At 43.6% G+C, this 26,382-nt stretch overlaps 1 protein-coding gene across 5 annotated transcripts in view; it reads right to left on the bottom strand.

Annotated features, from left to right (window-relative positions):
• Positions 1-4,514: 4,514 nt before the first annotated feature.
• Positions 4,515-26,382, bottom strand: part of ahctf1 (AT hook containing transcription factor 1) — a 125,480-nt gene continuing 103,612 nt past the window's right edge. For 4 of the 5 annotated variants that reach the window (XM_038815387.1, XM_038815392.1, XM_038815383.1 and 1 more), the window contains exons 29-37: positions 25,577-26,075; positions 25,065-25,185; positions 23,844-23,953; positions 23,637-23,735; positions 19,270-19,445; positions 15,933-17,514; positions 6,522-6,643; positions 6,025-6,161; positions 4,515-5,840 (exon numbers count right to left, since the gene is read on the bottom strand). In XM_038815387.1, coding sequence (XP_038671315.1) covers positions 5,618-5,840; positions 6,025-6,161; positions 6,522-6,643; positions 15,933-17,514; positions 19,270-19,445; positions 23,637-23,735; positions 23,844-23,953; positions 25,065-25,185; positions 25,577-26,075 — 3,069 coding nt within the window. In that variant the 3' untranslated portion in view covers positions 4,515-5,617. The remainder of the gene's footprint in view (positions 5,841-6,024; positions 6,162-6,521; positions 6,644-15,932; positions 17,515-19,269; positions 19,446-23,636; positions 23,736-23,843; positions 23,954-25,064; positions 25,186-25,576; positions 26,076-26,382) is intronic. The other variant, XM_038815405.1, reaches the window with a different exon arrangement.

Raw genomic sequence — 26,382 nt, 5'->3', positions numbered from 1 at the left:
GGTTTCCTCCCACCGAAGATATGCGGGTTAGGTGGATTGGCCATGATAAATTGCCCTTAGAGTCCAACAAATGTTAAGAGGGGTATACTGGGTTACGGGGATAGGGTAGATACGTGGGCTTCAGTGGGGTGCTCTTTGTAAGGGCCGGTGCAGACTCAATGGGCCGAATCGCCTCCTTCTGCACTGTAAATGCAATGATTCTATGACCCTCCCAACACCTGCCCACGGGGCCTGACCCAGAGTTTGAAAATGATGGAAATAAATGATTTTGGGTGGGAGGTAGAAAGGCTAAATGAATGGGCTAGTACATGGCAGATTGAATATAATATGAATAAGTGTGAAGTTATCCACTTTTGGTAGAGGAAAAGAGAAAGACAGGATTTTCTTGAATGATAAAGAGGTTGGGAACTGTTGATGCTCAAAAGGACCTGGGTGTCCGCATGAGTCACAAAAATCTAGCATGGAGGTGCAACTATCAATTAGGAAGGCAAATGGTAAAGGACTTCTGGTGACGGCGGGTGGGAGGCAGCCGCGCAATGGAGGGCTCCCGTTCGGGAACGGCATTTTCAGGGCTTTAAGACCGGTCCCAGGGTCCACGGAAGCGGCAAAAGCAGGGAGAAGGCACAGAGGAGGCACAGTAAAGGAAAATGTCGAGGGTGAGCAAAAATACGGCCTTAAAAAAAAAAAAACAGCTGAAGGTCCGTCGGGGAGTGGAAAGGTTACCGCGGGGTCACCAAGGAAAATGGAGGCTGGAGCACCAGGGGAGGCCGCATTGCTTACGGCTGAAGAAATAACTACGGTGATGGCTGCGGAATTCGAAAGGCAGTTTACAAAATACATGGAGATGATGAGGAAGATGAGGGAGGGTTCGAGTGTGCTGGTGCAGGAGGCGATTTCCCCGGTGACGACGGAGGTGCGGGAGCAAGGGGAGGCGCTGAAGGAAGTGGAGGAAACATTATTGCAGCACGGTGATCAACTTGCCTCGATGGGGAAGGAGATGCGGCAGGTGATGGAGATTAACAAGGATCTGCGAGGAAAAATGGAAGACCTGGAAAACAGATCCAGGCGACAGAATTTGAGGATTGTGGTGCTGCCCGAAGGAGTTGAAGGGCCGAGGCCGACTGAGTATTTTGCTGCGATGCTGGCAAAACTATTGGGGGAGGGGGAGGATCCCTCCCGGTATGAACTGGATCAGGCTCATCGGTCGTGGAGGCCTGTACCAAAGGCGAGTGAGCCGCCAAGAGTAGTGACTCTGTGCTTCCGTAGGTAGTGAGAAGGAGAAGGTCCTGTGCTGGGCCAAGCAGAAGCGGGTGGTGCAGTGGGCTGGTATACGTGTATACCAGGACTTTACGGTGGAACTGGCGAGGAGGCGGGCTGCTTTCAACCGGGTGAAGAGGGCACTGTACATTAGCAAGGTGCAGTGCGGCATTGTATATCCAGCAAAGCCGAGGGTGACTTACAAGCTCAAGGACTTTTATTTTGGAACGGCGGAGGCAGCGGAAGAGTTTGCGAAGGCAGAAGGACTGTGGCAGAACTGAGAAATGGCCATGTGATGATGTAACCTCATGACTATTTTCTTCTTTTTTGTTTCACTGCGTGTGGGTGTATGGGCTAAAGGAGCCGATGTATATATTTGGACAAGGGAAGTGATGGGACTTTCAATCGAACTGAGGGTTCTTTGGGGATCGTGTGCTAAAAGGGGATTTCTGGGCTTTCCTAGGGGTGGGCAAGGGGGAAAAGGGGCCCGGGCGGGGGCCTCCACGCTGGCTGGTTTAAGCCGGCCAGTGAACGGGAGTGAGGTTGGAGGGGAAGGAACCGAGGTTGGGGGGAAGGAGTTTTACAAGAGGTAGCGGACGGGAGGAGTTGGAGAGGGGGGGGTGTTTACAACTCTTGGGTATCATGTGTGGCACTCTTTGAGAGGTTGGATGGCATTGAGTGTGGGGGGGAAATGGGCTCTATGGTGACCATGGGCGGTCCCGGATTCCTTTTTCTCCTTTGTTTTTTTGTTTCCACCGTGGGTTTAATTGGATGCATATATTGACAGGTGGGCCGTTGTTTGGGGTGGTGGGAGGATGGAATCGTTGTTATTGTTAAGGGGATTGATTTTGTATTTGTTATCGTTTACTGTGTGTGGGTGGAGTGTAAATTTTGAAGCAAAATGTGAAAATGGAGAAAACATTTATATAAAAAAAAGGAAGGCAAATGGTATTTTGGTCTTCATTATAAAGGGGGTTAGATATGGAAGTAAGGATGCCTCACTGCATTGGAAAGAGCCTTCAAGCATCCATTGAAGCAGAGGGACCATTGTGAGTCAGCACCGAGTCAAAAGCTGCCAACCATGAGGTGGACAGTGGCTGACCAGTCATGCTGATCCCGCCCTTTGTCAGAGGTAGCCCGCAGCATCCATTTGCTATGCCAATCAATTTGGGTATATCTCTCATAACTGCTGTCTCAAGCTTTGCAGCAAAACCTCTCCAGGGCGCAAGCCTGGGAAAAGTTTGAGACTTGGACTATCCAAATGTGAGGAACCTTCTCTTTCTTGACTTTCCTGATTGGAGTCCAAAAGATGGCAAAACACCACACTGGGGAGGCGGTGGTGTAGTGGTATTGTCACTGGACTAGTAGACCAGATACCCAAAGAAATGTTCTGGAGACCCGGGTTCAAATCCCGCCACTGCAGATGGTGAAATTTGAATTCAATTAAAATCTGGAATTAAAAGTCTAGTGATTGTTGATTGACGTTAAAATCTATCTGGTTCACTAACATGTCTGTCGCCCTTACCTGGTCTGGCCTACATGTGACTCCAGATCAAAGCAATGTGGCTGTCTCTTAAAATGCCCCTCAACGGCAATAAAATGCTGGCTCAGCCTGTGATGCCCACCTCCCAAGAACGGATAAAAAAATTAATTTGGCACAGACTTGATGGCAAGAGTTGCTGGAAAACTGACATATTGAGACACAATTCCATGCCATATTTTAAAATCCTTCAACTCTCTAGGAGGTATCCACAAGAGAGTTGGGCTATTCAGCCATAGCTGGAAGTATGGTTCGCGATTGCCATTACGTATTCACACGCCAATGGGACTGTGCATCAAGAACTCTTGACTCTTCAAAATCTGTCAGGAGTGTGGTGGAATTCTCGTCATTTGCCTGGATAAGTGCAGCTCCAACAACACACAAACTCAACACCATCGAGGATAAAGCCGCCTGCTTGATTGCCACCCTCTACCACCAAAGTACAGTGGAAGTAGGGTGTACTATCTACAAGACACTACAGGCACTCACCAATGCCCTTTCAAGGAACTCAGTTGCCATGCGTCATCATGAGGAGGCACAACTGAGGACTTGCTGATGGAGAAGCTACGGACTGATGGAGACTTACACTTTTAGCTCCCTCTTCTCCATTGCTGCTACTCAGCGATGAGGGTGGAAAATGAGAAGCAAATTAGCAGCAGAAAACATCGACTGTTCTGTGCTGTACTGTTCTATGTTCTAATGGAGAGGAATTTCCACCTGATCTGGTGAATTGGCTACAGGTCAGAGTTTTTGTCACTAAGGAGATGGGAGTAGGAGCTTGGCTGTTGTACATAAATGACTCTGTCAAAGCTGGAGAGCTGGAAATAGGGTCAGCTTTATACTGTTGTGGGGGGCATGGAGCGGTGGGGCTGGATAGGGGGGCCAACGATAAGTGGAGATTGACAAAGATGTCATAGACAGAAAGACAAATGGAATACGTGGGTTTGAGTAGGATGATGATTGCTCGGCACAACATCGAGGGCCGAAGGGCCTGTTCTGTGATGTACTATTCTATGTTCTATGAATGTAAATGCCCAGGAATGTAAATATTTCAGGCCCTTTAATGGCCTTCGCTGGCTGAGACTGGAATTTACAACGGTTAATAAACCTGATCAGGCCAATGATGAAGATGCACAATCCAGTTGGTTTACCCATAACATGTAGGAGAGTGATGTAGTAGGAATACAAGTCCATTTTTATATCTTTCAGTCTCTAGTTGCACAAATCTTGACGTTCTTGCTTATTTATAGCAACATGCGTGAAATTACCATTTGAAAGGGGGAAATCATAGAATCTACAGTGCAGAAAGAGGCCATTCAGCCCATCGAGTCAGCACCCTATCCCCGTAACCCCACCTACCCTTTTTGGACACCAAGGGCAATTTAGTATGGCCAATCCAGCTAACCTGTACATCTTTGGACTGTGGGAGGAAACCGGAGCACCTGGAGGAAACCCACACAGACACGGGGAGAACGTGCAGACTCCACACAGACAGTGACCCAAGCCGGGAATTGAAGAGACCCTGGAGCTGTGCAGCAACTGTGCTAACCACTGTGCTACCGTGCTGCTCTCGTTAGAGGGAAGAACATATGCAATTCTTCCCTCTAACACATTGAAATAGGGGGTAAAATTAAAAAGGAAAACATCAGTTAGAACAAATATAAATCTATTAAATACTGACAACAATAAATAAACACAGAATAAAACAAATCCATCGTATAAAGAAATTTCAGCAATCTTTTAATTTTTTTTTAAAATCTGCCCGACTTACCAGTATTTGCTGAGCTCTCTCAGTTTGTTGTGTGATTTATAGCAGCACGCCAAGCATATCTTGATGAAAACCAAAAACATGATACAAATATTGTGGCAAAAGTAAATAACGTGATGCAGCCTCACGTGACATTAAAATTAGTATGTTACAAGGTTCAGTGGGATACCTGGGCTAGATTTCCAAATCAGTGCTTGACTACCTTAAAAGAGCAAAGAAACGGCTGGGTTACAGGGGGAGAAAGTGTCCTCAATATAAAATATTTCCCACCCCTCATTTAAAAGCCTGCTTCTTTTCCCATCGTGACCTTTCTTTTTCAAATCGAATTGAAAGGAGTTAGCTTCCAATACTGGAAACCATTCTATCTGCATTGGATCTGAGAAAAGACTTGAAATGACAAGTCTTCATGGAATGAAAAAAATCGCTTACTCAATTGGAGGCGCTTCCCAATGAAGAGGAGACACAACCTTCATGAATTTAATAGGAGGTGTGGGATACAAGTACCAAACACAAATTATAACCTTTAGTGGAAACTAAATGAAGTATGATAGCTTAAGATAGCCAAGCACCACTTTGGCCTGAGCCCCAGATTACTGACAAGCTTATCATGTCTCTAAAATGATCCAAAAAAAACCAAACTTTAGAGATGTACAACTGCATATACTGTACCATTTACCCCATTGGCAAAATGTTCCATCACAAAATGCAAAAAACATATCAAACTGCCGAGTATACATTTTATTTATAACTTCCCTAAAATGTCAAAAATATTTACATTTAATCATTTTATATACGTTAATAAAATGTAAGATTCATTACAAAATTAAAATGAGAAACATTTGCCTAAAAACAAAAATAGCAGTTACAATACTCCATACGGAGCTACAGTTCCCCTTACAGACCATTTGTTCATGAAATGTTAAAATAATTTATATAAATTATTTTCCGAAAATTAGATGAACTTCAGAAATTCGCTCAGTTCTGTATACTGTATAACTCTTATATATAAACTGCATCCAAGTATTAAATTGATAAAACAGTAAAACTTTTCACTATTTGTGTCGGTTTACTTTTCTGCGCGTTACTGGTTTTCGGAACACTGGAATCAGTTTTTTCCTTTTGTGACGAAGTTTCATCTTGTGTTCTACGGACCCAGCATCAACTTCCTCTGCCACTCCTCTTTTACTGGACCGCGCATCCAAAGGACTTGCTAAAGGAGAGAGGAATTCAATGTGCACTGGCGGAGCAGCTGATCTCAAAACTTTCTTTGTTATTCTGTCAAAACCAAAACAAATGTTGGACACGTTGAAGTTTCACATGCTTTCAATAAAAGCTGTCAACAAAAATTAAGATGGAGCTTAAAATTCAATGCCCGCCCTTTGAGTAACAAAATTGTAAATTATAACGACCATCTTACTCTGCGCCCCCGTACCGGTTATTTTTAAAAGCTAGGTATTACCTGGGACTCTTTTTCACTCGGAGCCTTGTAGTTCTAGTCCTGGTAGTCATTTTCTCCTCGTGTGTTTTAGTTTTCTCCCCTTCCTGCTTTTTAGCCTCCCTCACTTTGGGGACATCATCCTCCAACTCTTGAAAATCCTGAAGTGCACAAAAATGAAAAATTGCATCAACATATTATTTCCCCCCAAAAAATACATATTATAATTGATTATATAGCCAACTACCTTTTAGACTATTACTTCCAAATATGAAAAGTACATTAACCAAAGATAATTTGATGTTTACAATTAAAAAAGGAAATGAGAATGTGAAACAATTCCATTCAGCCCATCGATGTCAATTCCATTATTTTACAAACTTTTCCAATTTGTACAATTATTTAAATTTAACTCGCTTGCCCCTTTAATTTCAATCTAGTTTTATTTTGCATGTCCAGCTTAGAATAATTTTAAAAATAAATAATCTTTATATTGGATCTTAAAATATAGTTTTGTTTACCTGCTCTTCCACTATCGGTAAGAGTGCTTTGCCCGTTTTTCTTCTGGACCTTGTTAGAGGAGTAGAAAAAGAGAACTCTGGTGGCTGTTTCGCAGGAGAATCCGGCAACATTGCTTTCTGAACTGTGAAAAAAATTGGAAACAAAATCTGTTAATGAACGACCTGACTATTAAAAATGACAACTGTGATCATTAAAGTGAAATCCCAAGTATTAAATTGATAAAACGGTATTTGAAAGCTTGTTAATGTGGTTACAACTCTCAAAGTGATCAACACATGCATAAACTAAATTTCAAAGTGCCGGAGAATATGGAGTTGTTTAGATAAATATCATTCATTTAATTTAAAACAATGTCACAAGTTACTTAGAGGTACTGGTCACAATATGGATATTGTAATATTTATGGAAGATTGTTTAACAGAACTGCAAATGGGTCACGCTTCTTTTTTAAAAAAAAAAGGAAAGGAAAGGAATTCAAGTTCAGCCCATTCGTTCCTCCTCCAGATACTATCCTCAAAGAGGACATTGGCGACATGGACTTCCTATGATGATGCAGTGGTCTGCCCTTGCACAATGGCTGATCAGGAAACTCTCTTACCACCTGCCAGCAGGTGAATTGGAAGGATTCACAGGATGATAATCAATCAGTTTGGCCACGTTATGAACGTATCCTCCAAGGCCATCAAACCCTGAAGTGGGACATGAATCCAAAGCTTCCGGCAGAGGTAGGGCACTACCACTGAGCCACAAGACCTTTTCATCAGAGGTCTCAACGCACATTGCAGCAAATTAAATGTCAGGAAATGGGACAGCTAATTTGTGCACAGAAAGGTTCCATTAACAGCAATAAGGTAAATGGTGTGATAATTAAGTTATTGTGTTGATGGTTGAAGAATAGCAATGAGCCAGGCACTGGACGAGCTACTGCACACTATGATCTCACACCATTTATGACTCCATAGTTCTCTATGTGAATACTTAGCAGCACGGTACGAAATATCAGCTAGGAATAAAGTATATTAAATAGTTTCACTGATCGAGTATATTTTAATGGGTGCTCTTCCCCATCGTGTGGATCATCCCAAAACCAGAAGGATTTTAGCCAATTTGCTATTGTCCAGCTAACGACATGATGATGCAATTCTCAGCACACGTGGAATAGTGAAAAATTAAAAACTTTTAAATGCATATTATTTTCCCTTTATAGAACGCTAACATTGTACATCAAAGTGGCATTTTCTTTCAATGGAAGAAGTATATAATGGCAAATAATATTTCAGTGTTATTTTCAGATAAATTTCTGATTAGTGGATAAAATAAAAGCTGGGGTGAGGGGTTAAAAGAGACAATCCTCAAATACTTCTATTGCATATCGTAGCTGCATATCAGTAACCACATTGCTCAGTATGCTCAGAGGCATGGAAAGTCACACATACGCTCAAAGTGCTGAAACAGGAAATCACTCAGTCTTAGGACAGCCTTATTCTGGGGCTAAAGATAGAGCACGAAAAGAAGCCCCTTGGCCCATTATGTCCGCCATCAAGCACCTATCTATTTTAATCCAAATTTCACTTAGTCCGTAGCCTATTCACTTGGTCTGTAGCCTATTCATTAAATGCTCATTAAACGCATCTTAAATGTTGGGAGGAAATTAATGGAAGTTTATTGTCATCACTACTGAGACTAGCTTTATATTCCAGATGGTATTTGAACCCATGTTGCCAGAACGTTAGCCTGGGCTGACTTCCAGTGGCGCCCATGGAGTGAGTGGTGGCATGTTTGGTGGCTTCCGATCAAAGTGGATTTTGTTGGTCCTTCCACACCCGATGGGCTTTTTTTTCCCAAGTGCAAAGGGTGTGCGAGCACCCAGGCAAGGTCTTATTTCTCTGGTGAGATCAGTGTCTAGATCAGAGGATGAGAAGTGCCATGAGAAAGAGAGCAGCAGGACCATGGCAGCTTTCATGATGTGTCACAGGCTAAAATGGCGGAGGGCAAGGGGGCAGCACTGCCCGCCCAGTGGCCGATGGAACATTGGTGGGATTTTTGAATAGAGAATTTGAACAGCAGAGGAAAGAGGCTATGGAAGACCTGGCTGAAGTGGTGGAACGGCTCAGAGCTGCGATTGAGAGAGTGGGGCAGAGATTGGAGGCTCAGGGCCTGGCGGTTCAGAAAGTGGAGGCGGCGGTGGGGGAGCACTAGAAGCGGATGGCCTCGTTGGACATGGAGTTGGGAATGGTTCTGGACAGCCAGAAGAGGCTGAGGGAGAAATGGGAAAACCTGAAGAATCACGTTGCTGACATGGGTGCGGTTGGTGTGGGGCATTTGGGAAGGGAGAGATGGTGGCTGACACCAGAGGGCGGGCCCGGAGGGGTGCGTAATGCAGGCTGGGGCTAGCTCAAGAAGGTGTATGGATGATCGGCATGGGGGGGGGTGAAGTGGGTTTTTACAGGAGACTCGCCTTACGCTGGGGGATCAGACGAGGCTGAGGAAGGGGTGGATGGGGCCGGTGTTCCACTCAGGGCTGGATATGAAGACGAGCAGTATTGGTCAACAGGAGGATGGCGGTTTGCGATGAGGAGCACTGTGGCTGATCCGGGGGCGTAGATATGTGGTGGTCAGTGAGCAACTGGAGGGGATGCTGGTGGTCCTGATAAACGTTTCTGTCCCAAATTGGGGTGATCTGTATTTGACAAGGTGGGTGTGGAGGAAGATCCCGGAGTTGGACACACACCGGTTGATTATGGGGGGCGACTTTAATATGGCCCTGGAACTGTGCCTGGACCGGGTGAGCAAGGCCGTCAGCAGTGGCTAGGGCGTTGAGGGGGTATGGGTGGTTAGAACAAAGAATACACAGGCCCTTCGGCCCTCCAAGCCTGTACCGGTCAGGATACCACCCGTGACCAAAACCCTCAATATTTCATAGTGCCGTATCCCCCTGTACCCATCCTATCTGTGTGTTTGTCGCTCACTCAAGACTGTAGTTTGAAGGGAGTTTATTTTGATTCGGGTGGGAGGAGGGAGAGGGTGGAGCGGAAGGAGAGGGCAAGGCTGGTCGCTGAGATCTTGAAGGTGGATAGGAGGTATTCGGTGGCGACGGAGGAGGTTGATGAAAGAGAGACAGAGACTCCAGATGAGTTTGGGTTATTGTCTACAGGAAAGGCGGAGGGCCAGAGGGGCAGGCTGCGAGTACGGGGAGATGGCGAATAGGATGCTGGCCCATCAATTGAGGAAGTTAGCGGCAAGGGAGAATGATAGAGTGAGGGCGAAGGGGTAAAGTGGTGATGGACCTGGAGGGGATGAATGGGGTATGAGGCCTTTTATAGGAGGCTCTAAGAATCAGAGTCCCTGATGGGGGAAGAGGGGATGAAGTGGTTGGAGCTTCTGCTCCCATTTCGTAGTAAAAATTGAAAATTTTTCAGATCTGTAGCACATCTGTTAGGGGGCTGTTAGAGACACCACATTTTGGAAGAATATGGAGCTGTGAAAGTGTTCATCAGAACTGAGCAGCAAGTATGCACCAGAATACCAGTGTCATCCGAGTGTCCCTTTTTTTCTTTAAAAAAACAATTTTTTTTATTCGCCTTTTTCACATTTTCTCTCAAATTTACACCCAACAGTAAACAATAATCAGTAACGAATGTAGTGTCAATCCCCATATCAATAACAACGATCCCTTCATCCCACCAAACCTCAGACATTGGCCCGCATGTTAACATAAACAAATGACAAAAAGGAATCAGGAATCACCCATCGTCACCATTAACACATACCGCCCCCCCCCCTCCCCTCAACCCTCCCAACACCCACTCAACTAATGTTCAATGTTATCCAATTCTCGAAAGTGCATAATGAATAACGTCCATGAATTGAAGAACCCCTCCATTCTTCCCCTCAGTTCAAATTTGACGTTTTCAAGCTTCAAGAATCCCCCCCCCCCGGCGGAGAGGTTGATCTTCACCCTAACAGGATCCACCTTTGGGCGATCAATGAGGCGAAGGCTACAACACCTGCATCCGCACCATTTCCAACCCCGGCTGGTCCGACACCCCAAGTATGGCCTCCCGAGGGCCTGGGTCCAGTTTCACGTGCACCACTTTAGAGATTACCCTAAAAACATCCTTCCAGTAATCCTCCAGCTTTGGACAGGACCAAAACATATGAATGTGGTTTGCGGGAAACCCCGCAACGTTCACACACATCTTCTACCCCCTCAAAGTGCCGGCTCATCCATGCCCTTGTAAGGTGCGCCCTATACATCACCTTCAGCTGTATCAGCCCCAACCTCGCACACAAAGTGGAGGTGTTCACTCTCCGGAGCACATCACACCAGAACCCCTCCTTCATACCCTCTCCCAACTCTTCCTCACACTTTGCCTTGATTCCTTCTAGCGGCGCCTTCTTCTCCAAAATAGCCCCATAAACCGCCGATACTACCCCCTTCTTCAGTCCCCCCCGTCATCAGCACCTCCTCCAGCAATGTGAAAGCCGGCTCTACTGGGAAGCTCTGTATCTCCTTTCTGGCAAAGTCTCAAACCTGCATGTATCTAAATATTTCCCCCTGCTCCAGCCCATACTTTGCTCCCAGCTCCTTCAATCCCGCAAACCGCCCCCCAAGAAATAAATCTTTTAGTGTCCTAATTCCTTTCTCCTCAAATCTATGATTCCCCCGAATCGGCATTTCCCTTGGCCCTGCCCCAACCCGAAGTGCTGGCGAAACTGCCTACAAATTCTCAACAAAGTTATTACTACCGGACTCCCTGAGTATCTCCCCGGGGCCGTCGGGAGCAGCGCTGTCGCTAGCGCCTTCAATCCCGACCCCCTACCCAAACTCTCCTCCATTCTGACCCACTGGGAGTCAACCCCTCTGACCCAGCTCCTTACTTTCTCCACATTCACCGCCCAGTAATAATACATCAGGTTCGGAAGACCCAAACCCCCTGCCTGCCTTCCTCTCTGTAGTAGCACCTTTTAAATTCTGGCCACCTTCCCTCCCCATATGTACAAGGTGACCATCCCTTCAATCTCTCTAAAAAATACCTTCGGCAGGAAAATCTGCAGGCATTGAAAAATGAACAGGAATCACCTGTATCCGACCCGCCAATGACAGAGAGAGACCATCAGATCAGATCAGCTTTTAAAAAAAATTTTTTTTTAAAATTTTTTTTTAAAAAAAGTACCCAATTCATTTTTCCAATTAAGGGGCAATTTAGCGTTGCCAATCCACCTACCCTGCACATCTTTGGGTTGTGGGGGCGAAACCCACGCAAACACGGGGAGAACGTGCAAACTCCACACGGACAGTGACCCCACCCACCCCAATCTCGAGCAAATGTGAGTGTCCATTTAAGAAAGGTTTTGATCTTGCCAAATGACTTGTAGCACAGCTTCAGTGATGTCATTTGTGGATGGAACTGGTCTGTGAGGTGACAAGGAGATTAGGTTTTTGGGTTTCAGTTTTGGTTTGGACTGCAGAATAGAAGCCGTGTTTTCCCCTGTTTTTATTATAAAAGCTGTTCCAGTGATCTGAAAGCACATTAGCCGTGGTAATTTTAAAGATAGAGTTGCTTTCCGGAAGGAGTTTTGAATCTTGTTGGAGGCTGGATCTTAGGGAAAGGACCAGTCCCATTCAAATGAGAGTACAGTGTGCTGGGCCATGCCCTTGGAAAGGGATTTTGGTTTTATTGAATTTTGCATTGAATTGGAACAGCTACTAAGGGGTTTAAGAGTTATATCCATAGACTACTGTAGCTGTTGTTTTCTTTGTTTGTAATTGATAACAAATTCTTGCTGTGTTTTATATATGTTAACTACATTCTTATAATAAACTTTGTCTTAATAAAAGTGCCGAGGAAGTCTGATGAATCACATCTGAAGTGAAGGCTTCTGTGCTCATTCTAGCCAAATTCAACAGAAAGGTTACAGGTCAGGTGAGCTTCAAAATACGCTTTGGAGTTTCTAAACCCTGGCCCATAACACCAGGAATAAATGGTTATATTATTTAACAAATAAAGGCTTAAAGAAAATCTTCCCACTAATTCACGGAGGAAGAAACTGAATTTTCAAAAATCTGAAAGGTTTTGAGAAATTAAATAGTAAACAGTTGTCTTCACTGATTTGCAAATTAATAAGGCAAATAATTAGGAATAAAACTAGAAGCTGATGGTGGGTGGGGGAGGGAGAGAATATTAGAAAATCTAAGCAGTCATTTAATGTTACAAGTCTTGTGTAGTTTCCCTGATACGGATTTGAGACAATGAGAGTTTCAAAGAGAACCAAAATGCTGCCACACCTCTGCTATTTCACCACAAATCTTTATTCGTTTTGTGTTGTCAAGCTTTAAGTCTGGTAAATCTTTTAATAGTTTCCTGATTATATAAACATACAGCCTCGGGTGGTTCCTTTACTATGCTATTGGTAGTCCATCTGTCAATATCGGCAAAATACTAGCAAAGCAACCCTTCCTTCTCGTCCTTAAGAGTTCTTTGCTTGCCCACTATTCGATACTTTCTATCTAAACTCCAACTTGCATCCTGCCTTATAAACAGACGTTGATCATCTATTAGCCATGCCATCTGCTGCAGAGGCCCCACGCTCAGGATCTTCTCAAACTATCGCTGATAATTCTAGTTCTTGGAAAGTTGAATGAGGGAAATGACAAAAACTGAATGTTTAAAAAGATAACAAAGCAGAGAACATGACGCAGCTAAAACAAAGATTAGGCAAAGTTCAGATGATAAGGATGTAACTCAGCTATATGGGTGGGCTAAGAGCCTAGGACCAGAAGATTCAAATACAAAGTTCAAAATCTTTGAAGCAAGGCTATTAATTAAAATAGTATCCCCCTCCCCCCTGGGTCTCAAAAAGTGGACTGGACTTGAAAAGCAGCTGAACTGACAACTTATTCATAGAATTTACAGTGCAGAAGGAGGCCATTTGGCCCATCGAGTATGCTCCGCCCCTTGGAAAGAGCACCCCACCCAAACCAACGCCTCTAACCCATCCCCGTAACCCAGTCGCCCCACCTAACCTTTTTTCTTACACCAAAGGCAATTTAGCATAGGCAATCCACCTAACCTGCATATCTATGAACTGTGGGAGGAAACCGGAGCACCCAGAGGAAACCCGTGCAGACACGGGGAGAATGTGCAGATTCCGCACAGTGACCCAAGTGGGAATCGAACCTGGGACCTGGAGCAACTGTGCTAACCACTGTGCGGCCGTGCTGCACTTGAAAGGAGATGGAAAGGACGAGAGTGGTAGTTAACATGGAGAGGGGAAATTAGAGAAAGAAATTAACATTTCTTATAGCAAACGATCACTAGGTGGCGCGAGAGGAGAGGCTATACTGAATAGAGTGGGCTTGATGGACTGGAATAAATTTCTCAAATAACAATGAAGAAATCCCCTGCCAAATCCAAGGAGGTTGCTGGCATACCTGACAAAGCATTCCGGATGGCTGTACAGGAGCGATACGCGGCTCCCATTTAATCCCTGAGCCATTACTAAATTCCATGGATTCATGGATAATTGGTGTTAACTGGCCCACTAATGAACCTAACATATCCTACCAACAAAGAGAATTCCCGAATTGCATCCTTCCTGCCCAACGTTAGTAGGGAAGCTTTTCCCACTGCCAGCAATCAGGTGCGAGCATTCGGGCTCAATTCTCTCAGCCCCTCCTTCCCTCATTATACCTGCTCCAGTGGGCTCAATTAAACACTGTCCCTAGGCTCAGCCTGGAAATATCGTATCCTCGCTCCAAGGCCCATATTATACTAGCCCCAAACACTCCGGGAACCAAAATTTAAATCCTGCAACACTAAAGTGGATATATGCATCTTTGGATGAGGTTAGAATCAAGGAGACACAAAGCCAATGGGAAATCCAGGAAATAACAAAACGGAGGAATTTTTAACCAAAAAAAATGAGGACTTTTGTGGATACGCGTTTGTACAGTGCATTGCTAAATCTGTGTTTTTAAAAAATAAATTTAGAGTACCCAATTCATTTTTCCAATTAAGGGGCAATTTAGTGTGGCCAATCCACCTACCTTGCACATCTTTGGGTTGTGGGGGTGAAACCCACGCAGACACGGGGAGAACGTGCAAACTCCACACGGACAGTGACCCAGAGCTGGGATCGAACCTGAGACCTCAGCGCTGTGAGGCTGCGGTGCTACCACTGCGCCACCGTGGTGCCCTGCTCAATCTGTTTTTTTATGTTTGGCACGTAGAAAGAAGCCATTCAGCCTACTGCATCTGTGCTGGTCTTTGAAGAGTTATCCAATTAGCCCTATTCCCCTGCCCATCTCTACCCTTGCAAATGTCACCGTTTCAAGTACATATCAAATAACTTTTGGACGCTAGCACACGTGCACACACACGGAAAACACGGCATTTTATGGCAGTTGGGTCACAGTAATCTTTTTGCTGGCTTTGCTCAGCATTAGTGAGTATGCATGAAGAAGCTTTACGCAGACACGTCCGGAGCCTTGTGAGCCAGCCAGCAGGCAATCCTTTCAGAATGGGGAAAGAAAGTTGGCGCAAAAAGAGGGGAAAAATTATAATGAATGCAAAGTTACTTCCAACCGAACAGCAGTGGTATACTTCATTCACCCTACTACTCGAACACAAAAGTGACAGACACTTCTGTAACAATTTCTACAAATACAAATACATGTGAAAAATCACATGACAGATGTTTTTGTTCATTCAATCACAGGGCAAGAGTGGTGCTGGCTAGACCAGCATTTATTGCCCATCTCCAATTGCATTTGAGTTGGATTTACATCAATGCTCCTGTAATTCTGTCCAACACTCTCACCCAGCCAGATTATAGCTGCTAATCTATTAGTTTGTGAGATAATTAAGCAGGCGAGGAATCATAGAATCAGAATTCCTACAGTGCAGAAGGAGGCCATTTGGCCCATCGAGTCTGCACCAACCCTCCAAAAGAACACCCCACCTAGGCCCAATCCCACCAACCCTACCTAACCGTTGGACATTAAGGAGCAATTTAGCATGGCCAATCCACCTAACCTTCACATCTTTGGACTGTGGGAGGAAACCGGAGCACCCGGAGGAAGTCCACGCAGACATGGGGAGAAAGTGCAAGCTCCACACAGACAGTCACCCGAGGCAGGAATTGAACCCGGATCCCTGGAGTTGTGAGGCAGCAGTGCTAACCACTGTGCCACCCACTTTACAAAATGCCGGACAAAAGCAAAAACGTAACATGTTCATATTTTCAGGCCAACAATAAAATAAACCAGATTTGTGAACAGTGCTCATTGAACTATGGCCTTCACTTCAACCTTTCTATTTGGGTAACTAAGATAAAACAAAATAGGTTGAACTAACTAACTTGGTACCCACAAAGTTTCAAAATACACTTGGCAAGCACAAAATTACCTTTTGTTTTTTTTGATGATCTTGTAAGAGGAGGAGAGAAGGTGTAAGAATCCTCTTCTGCTAAAATCATTGCCTGTGATTCACAGCCTTTACTCGGTCTCCTTCTAGTTGGTTTGTGGGTAAACGTTACTGTAAGCTGCTCCTCTTGCCCATCATCCTCGATATCATCTTCAGCAATAGGATTTGGTGTTTCTTTGCTTGAAACAGGCTTCTTCTTCCTTGTTGCCTGAGAATCAGCAGGCAGGGTTACCTCAACATTTGAATTCAGTTCAGCAATGTTTTCTAGTGCCACAAGATGGGCATCTTTGGCCCTGCTTCTTGTAAGTCTGCTGGGTGTGGGTGGCACAAGCATTTGTTCATTATCAAATGTTGAAAGTCGGTCGCTTAGTGGGGCATGAACTTCAGAGAGTTTCCTATTTTTCTTTTTCGTAGAACAATGAGAAATAGGAACAATGTCAGCTTGCTGACTTAGTGGTGTTCTTAAAGGATCATGCAAGAGGTGTTCTGTACCTGCTCTGATAGAAAGACTGCGCCTTGTGGCTCTCAGAACAGGAACAGTTTCAGTATGCGGAGTGAGTGGAATTTTGGCAACAAGCAGACTTTCCATGACACTCGATCTACGGGTTTTAGCTTTTCTGGAGGACCCTGAAGTAGGGTGAACAGAGTCAGGTCTTTGATCAAGTGGTACATTCTTTGGGTCAGCAAAGTTATTTTTCAGGATCTCAACTACACCTGTAACGGTTCTCCTTGTACTCCTCCTTGGTGTTGCAGTTATTTCAATTTTAGGTTTAACTTTCTGTATTTCCACCAATACCAGTTCCTCATTAGCCAGAGCATTGCCGTTGGTCACTTTATTACCTTTGCTTCTTGAGGACCGTGTAGGTGTTGCCACTTCCTTAGTTTGTACAACTTTACTGACAATTTCTTCCAACTTATCTGTTTGTGCTTTCTTCACTTCCTGGCTCTTAAACAAGCCACTTCTCTCATTTATAACTGGGGTATCTACCTGAACAGGCAAGGAGATCAGTTCAGATAATTCTACATCTGACTGGCCTACTTTAAGAACCTCTATTGAGTTATCTGTTTTGGCCACTTTAATCGGTTCAGTCAGATAAGGCAATGCTTCAGCCAAGCTGCATTGATCTTCCAGTGGTTCTTGAAGAACCAAAGAATTGTTTTTTGTGCATGCCTGCTCTTCACTTTCAAACGTACTAACCTCCCGAGTCTCTTTATTGGGTTCACTAATTTTAGTTTCCATTGATTCCAATGGAATTATCTTTTCATTCTCAACTGAAGGGGGTTGTTGATTTGTCTCTACAGATGTTAACAGTTCAACAGGCTCATCCTCATCATTGTCTTCTAATATTAAAGTAAAGTTTTCTTGAATGTTATGTTGCTCTACAACCTCATCAACTTCATAGTCAGCTTCGCTCGCAACCTTTATTGTATTATAGGACTGCCCCGCAATGTCAGAGCCATTGTCTGTAACAAATACAACTGGTTCATGCTGCTCCAGTTCTGCGGAAGTTACGGGCCAAGGTGCTTCTCTTGTGGGCTCCGCTTCAAATCCATCGTCAACATCCTGTTATCAGAAGACAGGAGTTTTTGAATAAGAAAACATTTCACAAACGCAATTCCACATATCATACATTTTAAGCAGCGCAATATAGAGCGGAATTCACTGCAGTTTATTTTACTATACTTATATGAATGGATTACAGTTAAAAAGAAAAGTGTGAAAGCTAAGCACTTAAAAATTACATTAACATTTTAAGTTAAACAGTTTGAGAATAGTTTACAACCTTTCCATACAAAGATGTAGGTGGTGAGCTTAAAAGGGAGTAACCACTTGAGTTTGACCCTCCACAGGATTCACATACATTTGTATTCCCTCAGCCACACAATATAGAATTCTTCATTTTCGTATTACATTGTCATTATTTTGAATGAGGTGGAGAGGGATTGGTAGCGGACAAACCAAAGAGTTGGAGATATTTTGTCTGCAAACGTGTTTATGCAATGTTTAAATACTTGGTATGAGCTTTGGAGCAGTCAGTAAATCTTTGTTCCAATCATTTTCATGAGATTAATTCTTTGGAGCTCTCCACCTGGCACTAACGCAATGGAGCACAATCAGTGGAAGATTGCAATGGTACAAGCAAAAAGCCATCTCATGATTAGAAGAAATCTGCAATAAATGCGGCCGTGCTATTGTCGCCCACATCCAGAGAACATTAAAAATTAGGAATGATTGGCCAACAATAAGAGAAGTCCAAGAGTAGGGCAAAAACCGATCCACTAACCAGTCGCAAGCACACGTATATAATCAGAAAGGGGCTGGTTTAGCACAGGGCTAAATTGCTGGCTTTTAAAGGAGACCACGGCAGGCCAGCAGCGCGGTTTAATTCCTGTACCAGCCTCCTCGAACAGGAGCCGGAATGTGGCGACTAGGGGCTTCTCACAGTAACTTCATTGAAGCCTACTTGTGACAATAAGCGATTTTCATTTCATTTCAGGAAGGGAACTGTGGTATCCGTATTTCAGAGTTTTCTGTTTCTAATTTACATCAGTGACAGGGGTTCACAAATTGGAGCTAATACCAAACTTGGGAGGTGGTTAATATGGAGGAGATAATGCAGGTGTCACAAATGATTTGGGCAAAAAGTACTACACAAAATGAGTAATTGTTATCTATCAATACAAGGCTAAGATTCCAGGTCATCAGCAGATAGTCAATTACACTTCCTATCAAAGTTGAAAACTGGCCATGATGTCAACTCACAACAATTTGGAGCGACAGACAATAAGGAACTGGGCGGCACGGTAGCACAGTGGTTAGCATAGTTGCTTCACAGCTCCAGCGTCCCAGGTTTAATTCCCGGCTTGGGTCACTGTCTGTGCGGAGTCTGCACCTTCTCCCAGTGCCCGAGTAGGTTTCCACTGGGTGCTCCGGTTTCCTCCCACAGTCCAAAGATGTGCAGGTTAGGTGGATTGGCCATGCTAAATTGCCCTTAGTGTCCAAAAAAGGTTAGATGGGGTTACTGGGTTAGGGTGGAGATGTGGGCTTAGGTTGGGTGCTCTTTCCAAGGGCCGGTGCAGACTCGATGGGCCGAAAGGTTCTATGATTCTACACTGTAAATTCTATGAGTAGCAACACTGACGTTTCATGCTTTGAAAGAGATGGAAAGATGCATATGCTGCTACCAAGGGGTCCTACAACTTCATCTATTTTGGAAGCTCTAACTTTTCCGTTGTATGAAGATTGAGGAACAGCTTGTACAATTATACACATTGTAAAGTTCAAAGAATACATAAAAGTAGTCTGATAAATGCTCACCTGCAAATGCTGAGTGCTTACAGGAAGCAAAGCGGTAAGTGGTTCCTCCAGCATAAACGCAGCATTATCATGCACGATTTCAACATCACTTTCCTCATTTCTTAATAACACAGACTCATTTTCTTCACTTGTCTGTGTATCAGGAATGCCCTCACCATCAACTATCATTACCACAGCTGGAAAAGAAAACAAGTATAAGCATGCTTGAGCAACAATTCCTGTTTAAACACAAATTCAACTAAATGTTTAATAACTATGAAGCTTTGTAAAGTGACATTAAATGTATGATTGTTTAGCTGTTCTTTACATTTGCATGAGATTCAATACAAAAGGTCTTTTCCTCCTCCCTGCCCAAATTAAAACATAGAGCTTCAATAATTTGTGGCTCTCAAAAACAGCAACGTAGAAAACTTTTATTTTCCCCCTCTTTAAAACATTATGTGGATCAATTTTTCAATTTCTAAATTAAGAACGGTTAAATAATGAAATGAAGGCAAAAGCATCCTTTTTTCTTTTCATTCATGGGTTGTCAGCATCTCTGACAAGGTGAGCATTTGTTGCCTGCCCCCAGTTACCCTTGAAGTGAGTGGCTTGCTCGGCCATTTCAGAGGGCGGCTAAGAGTTAACAACGTTGCTGTGGGTCCGGAGTCACATTTACGCCAGACCGGGTAAGGACGGCAGTTTCCTTCCCTAAAGGACATTAGTGAACCAGATAGGTTTTTACGACAATCGATGAAGACTAGCTTTCTATTCCAGATGTTTATGATATTAATACAGGTTGAGCATTCCTTATTCGAAAAGCTCTGAAATCTGTACTTTTTCAGTGTCTGCTGTTCCTAGCACTGTGTCCCGTTCCTGTGGCTGAACACATGCACGTATGTATCCTTCCAATTGACGGCACAAATTTGTTGCACCGAGAGTTGAACCCGGTACCTGATTCCCTGTCAGGAGGGAAGCCACGTACACCTCTGTCAGACACATCACCGACCGGAGACTCAAGAGGTCTTTTGCAGCTTGTATTGCAAAATTCAAAAAATTCCAGAATCGGAGACACCCTCGGCCCCAAGCATTTCAAATAAGGGATACTCAACCTGTATTAGGATACCAAAGTTAAATCTAGAGAATGCACCCTCCAGGTGGACTGTAACACAGGCCTTGGTGACCATATCTCAGATTTTTCCCTTCCTTCATATTGGGAAGCAGCTGACACTTTTCCAGTTGAAATCAGGACCCGTATAGAAATGTTAATATGTTCTACATCTTTGTTTGTCTCAATAGGAACAGGGGCAGACAACTGTGAGCATACTCTGTTGCTCAATTAGAGCATGGCTGATCTATTTCTTAACCCCATTCCCCCATGTTGGTTCTGTAATTCTTAATATTATTGCCTAACAAATACCTATCAATCTCAGCATTGACACTGTTGGGGGATAAAGTTCTAGATTTCCACCATGCGGCACGTGGAGCATTCTTCAGGAGGACTGCTTCCTGACATCACTGCTGAATAGCCTAGCTCTAATTTTAAGGTTCTGGTCCCTTGTTCTAAACTTTGTCACCAGACAACCCAGAGTTTCTTTATCAACTCCTCTCCTTGGATTGTCTTAAACATCACAGGTAGATGGACGTTTTACATTGAAGAGAATACAATCCTCTGCAAGCTGTTCTCATATTTCAACCCATTTTGCCCAGTATAATTTTGCGAAGCTACGATGCAGTCACTCCCAAAGGTCAACATATCCTTCCTCAGGCGCAGTACAGAACTGAGAGGTATTCTAAATGGGGATTTAACCATATCTCTGGACAGCAATACATAATTTCCATTCATCCAATGCAAACTTTGTACCCATTATAACGTGAGCTTCACATGTTCAATACAATTAAGTTGATAGTAATTAAAAGATAAATGTCAGCAGGCACCATGGACCAAGAACTCCATTATGATTTTTGATCAGTTGCGTGTCTAACAAACACAGAAACCTTGCATAACATTTCAAATGAAAGTACTGGAAGGTAAGAGTTTTTATTTGAACAAGTTGGAGTGCGCACTTTCTTTCTGCAAAGGTCACACTCCATTTATCCAAAACCAGAGAGTTCAATTGTGGAGAATTAACTACAATTCTGCAGCATACTTCTTGCTGCTTGACCACCCATTACCACCTTATACCATAGGGCACTGACATGCACATATTTTGCACTGGCTAAATTTGTGGGAAGTAATAGTTGTGAACTTAGGGATAGGCAGAAATATGAAAGAGTAGAGAAACTAAAATAGACTCCAATTACCATGTTATCTCTCTTGATCTTGTTGGAGGTTTTACAATGTTATCTAACCTGTTGCCTGCTAATACGTTATTGCAGGCCAGGTGGAAAAACCTGAATTCCCAAAATGCCTATTATAATGACCTCGCTGCAGTCCTGGCACTGCTTTTAACACATCCACAGAGTGTTGACTACAGCAGTTACTTTCATGGCTGGCCAATGTTAGCCATAGGTTGGAACTTTAGCTCTCACCAGATTATAGAAATGATGTCCTTGTGCTTGTAGTAATCGACATATGGTACGGCAAAACCGCTTACTCCACAAATTCAGCTGTTTATGCTCACTTTCATAATTGGTTTACTTGTACAATTTGCAGGTAAAATCTAACTAGCAAAGTACCTGTCTGGCTGCCTAAGTATAACCCCTTTGCATGTTTCACTGACGATATCTGATGAAGGGCAGAGTCAACTTTGCAGCAACAAAGTAATAAACAGACTCAGTAGCACAATGATTCGGATAATCTCCTTTTAGCCCAGGGACTAGAGTTCAAATCTCAAATGCTTTTATATTGATGCTTCTTTACATCAAATTCTGGGAAACTCTCATTTCCTGCATTTGCACAACTGAATCGGACTCTCCTACCACTGGTGACTAAACCCATAAAAATCAGCCCACAACTCTTGCCGTCAAGCTAGAGGAGCAGCGTTAAGAAGCCACGCACATTCTCTTAGCATTTTAACAAAAAGTGATAGTGCACAAGCATGTATAAACAATTACTCTCTCCTGACTGAGAAGAATTCTTGACATGAAATGAATTTGGAAAGTTCATAGCCAATCCTAACAACATACAGGTTCACAGTGCAGAACTGCATATAGTTAAATGCAAAATTTCATGAATGGCTGGTGCAGGCAGCAAGGTGGTACAGTGGTCAACACTGCTGCCTATGGTGGTGAGGACCCGGCTTTTAAAATTACGAAGGGGTTTGAATGTGTGAATAGCAAAAGATTATTTTCTCTAGACAAATAATAGTCAATATTTAGATCATCAAGTTAAGATTGTTAGCAAGAGAGAGTGAGGAAATTGGTTGGAAGAAATGTGGAGGATCACTGGTCCATTCAATGCTTTATACGAAATGTGGCTGAGGCACAGTATCACATATTTCAGAGAAGATTAGATAAACCTTGAAGGGGAAGAGTGTAGGATTTTGGAGTTAAGTTTTGAATTGCTTAAGCAATGAGCTGGTCATCCAGTCTCCTCCTGTGCCATAAATGTTTTTGTTGGTGGGTTACCCTTTCTCTCAGAATCTGAACAAAAGTGGTGGTGCACAGGAGTTTAATTGATGCTATTTTGCACAGACATTTATTTGATTCCATATAAACGATTATGCTCTCCCCACACATTACACCCACCAGGGATTTATGTTATTTTTATCCTTCTTGTGATTAGCATGTACATAACATAATACAGGAAGAAACAAAACAGACCGTATTGGAAGCTTATCAGCATATTAATAATCACCTTTATTAGTGTCACAAGTAGGCTTACATTAACATGGAATGAAGTTACTGTGAAAATCCCCTAGTCGCCACATTCCGGCGCCTGTTTGGGTACACTGAGGGAGAATTCAGAATGCCCAATTCACCTGCACGTCTTTGGGGACTTGTGGGAGGAAACTGGAGCACCGGAGGAATCCCATGCAGACACAGGGAGAACGTGCAGACTCCGCACAGACAGTGACCCAAGCAGGAATCGAACCCGGCAATGTGAATCAACAGTGCTAACCACTGTTCTACCGTGCTGCCCAATAATCACCTTTGTAACAATTACTGCATTTCAGAATAATTAACTGTAGATAAAGTGCTTTGAAGGGGCTCAGAAATGTGATAAAGTGCTGTGTAAATGCAAATTCTTCTTCCAAGTTAACATACGAATCGGCCCCTCAAGCCTGTTTCTTCAATGAATAAGATTACGGCTGATACATAAACCCAAAGAGATGTGTAGAATCCACATACTTATATAACTACACAATATTGGTGCTGTATAAACAAGCTCAACGACAGAAAATTGGGCCATTCTTTTTATTAGACGGACAGTCATCCTTACACACATTTTTGTTCAGGTTTCCCGCTGACTTGGATTTCAGAGCAGAAGCCTCTCCAGTTGTTTTCAATTGCTCCTTGGCAAACAAACCTGTTGACTGTAGATGCTGCATTGAAAAAATTCAAAATATAAGCTTACTTGTAATAGTAAGCTAACTTCTATTTAAACTTGAGGTGGTAATTTCATACAAGTAATAAAAATGAACTGCACATACATTCACCCTCTGCAGTGACTGGAAGCTCTTCATTCTGGAACAATCCGTCCTTTTCCTGTGATTCCCGAGACAGCTGTAGTCCCTCAGGCATGTCTGGATGTATGCCTTCTCTGTATAGAGAAGCAAAAAGGCAAACAGAAAATTACCAGCACAGAAGCAGACTATTTGGCCCAACGTGTCTTTGCCACTGTTTTTATGTTCCACACATGAGCCTCCTACCACCCCATTTCACCCACATCCATCAGATGATGCTTCTAGTTCCCTTAAAGGCATTTGGTTGCCTCAATCTATGAGGATTAAAGTTCACATGGTCACTTGATCACCCTCATTACTTTCAGGAAACCACCAAGATTTGCAAATTACAGTGCAAGGAAATGGAGTTGCAATTGATAATTGTATGTTCTTTTCCAATCCGCCCCTAATACCATAACTGTTTACAATCTCAGGACTACTGCTCCCTCACACCAGAGCAGGCTTATAATCTGCTCTCAGGTCCTGGGTCAATGATGTCAAGAGGTGTGCAAGGCATATAGAAAAATGTTCATTTAACAGATGAAAACAACTTTCCAAGCCTGTTTAATAGAAATGACATGGCCTTCTATGAAAAACGTTTAGATCAACATCGATTAAACGGGCAGCACGACAGCATGGTGGTTAGCGTAAATGCTTCACAGCTCTAGGGTCCCAGGTTCGGTTCCCGGCTGGGTCACTGTCTGTGCGGAGTCTGCACGTCCTCCCCGTGTGTGCGTGGGTTTCCTCCGGGTGCTCCGATTTCCTCCCACAGTCCAAAGATGTGCGGGTTAGGTGGATTGGCCATGCTAAATTGCTCGTAGTGTCCTAAAAAGTAAGGTGGTGGGGGGGGGGGGTTACAGGTATAGGGTGGATATGTGGGTTTGAGTAGGGTGATCATTGCTCGGCACAACATCGAGGGCCGAAGGGCCTGTTCTGTGCTGTACTGTTCTATGTTCTAGATGTTAAGACAGAGCAGAACCATTTGTAAATAAAAATCAGGAGGAAAAGGAAAACACCTTGTACAACTATTTGAGCAAATATTGTGGAATGTGGAAGCAAACATTAAAACAGTTCGTCGAGGTTACCCTCCGACGAAGCCGATTGGTCTAATTTATAAACATTCTCCCTGCCCTCCTCAATGAGCAGCTCTCCTCAAAACATAAGAAAATGTTGACAAAGAAGTTAAAGGGGAAAATATTCCAGGCTTACCCCTCATGAGCATATTCGAGATTATACTTCAACAGGGCTGCTTCTTCATTATCTGAGGTGATGAATGCTGTTGTAACATTCTCTGATGGTGAACAGTATTTGATGGCATCAATGTCCAAAACTAACAACAGAAAGTATAAGCCAGTTACTGGCTTTGTCTGACAAACAAATTTAATTGAAGTTAGTTACTTCAATCCTAAAGTGAAAGATTTCATAGAACACTGTAATTTGCTTACTGACACCCAGGTAGTCAACCAGTGTACATGGCAACATCTGCAAAATTAATCTAATCAGCAAGAACCGTAAAAATAAAAGCCCAAACATATTTGCTTCTTGCCAAACTGCACATGGCCTAGCAGGATCTAAGTAACTCCAAAGGCTAAGCAATGAAGTGTTAGAATATGCAACAGTATTTTAACCTGCGGTTATATAATCTGCATGCATGGCTGGCTTATCTGCCCAATTTATGCTTAAACAAATAACATAAATCTATTCAGTTTAGCAAAACATACCTTCTTTGCATTCAGAAGTTTGCTCAATGTCTGACTTGTCAAACAGATTTTCATTTGCAGGCACATGCTCATTTTCTGTTTGTGCCGTTGCCGGTTCTTGGTCAAGAGTAGCACCCTCCTCCACAATTTGTTTTTCCACACAAGGAGGATCACCAGTCAGGGTTTTCTCTCCACTACTTGGGGAGAATGCATCTGCTGAAACCTCTTTGCCCATTTCCTTAGAAGTGTCCCCTCTATCCAGAGACTCAGCAGCATCCACATATTCTTCAACGGACAACTCTTCTGTTCTTCCTGAGCTATCAATGTTGTCTTTTGGGACTTGAATTTGGTCATCATCCATGTCGGTACCAGAAAGATCCACCATCTCCACTTGCTCGGACAGGACCTCATTGTCTGGAGTTGCCTGGTTCTCTGTTGTTGAAGGCCATGACTCCACAGATGGTGTTCGCGGAATATGTCCAGACGAAGCCAGTAGTTGTAATTCATCGGCAGCTGCAACCTTGAATTAAAAGAGATGCGTCAATTTCATAGAATTTATAGTGCAGAAGGAGGCTATTCGGCCCATCGAGTCTGCACCGGCCCTTGGAAAGAGCACCCTACCCAAGCCCACACCTCCACCCTATCCCCACTCCTCCACCCTATCCCCATTCCTCCACCCTATCCCCACCTCACCTTTTTTGGACACCAAGGGTATTTTATCATGGCCAGTCCACCTAACCTGCACATCTTTGCCCTGTGGCAGGAAACCAGAGCAACCGGAGGAAACCCACGCAAAGGGGGAGAATGTGCAGACTCTGCACAGACAG

The sequence above is a fragment of the Scyliorhinus canicula genome, chromosome 1 (genome assembly GCF_902713615.1).
Source record: "Scyliorhinus canicula chromosome 1, sScyCan1.1, whole genome shotgun sequence".
Classification (NCBI taxonomy): domain Eukaryota; kingdom Metazoa; phylum Chordata; class Chondrichthyes; order Carcharhiniformes; family Scyliorhinidae; genus Scyliorhinus; species Scyliorhinus canicula.
Note: the sequence above shows the minus strand (reverse complement) of the source record. Positions and strands in the feature narration are given on the sequence as shown.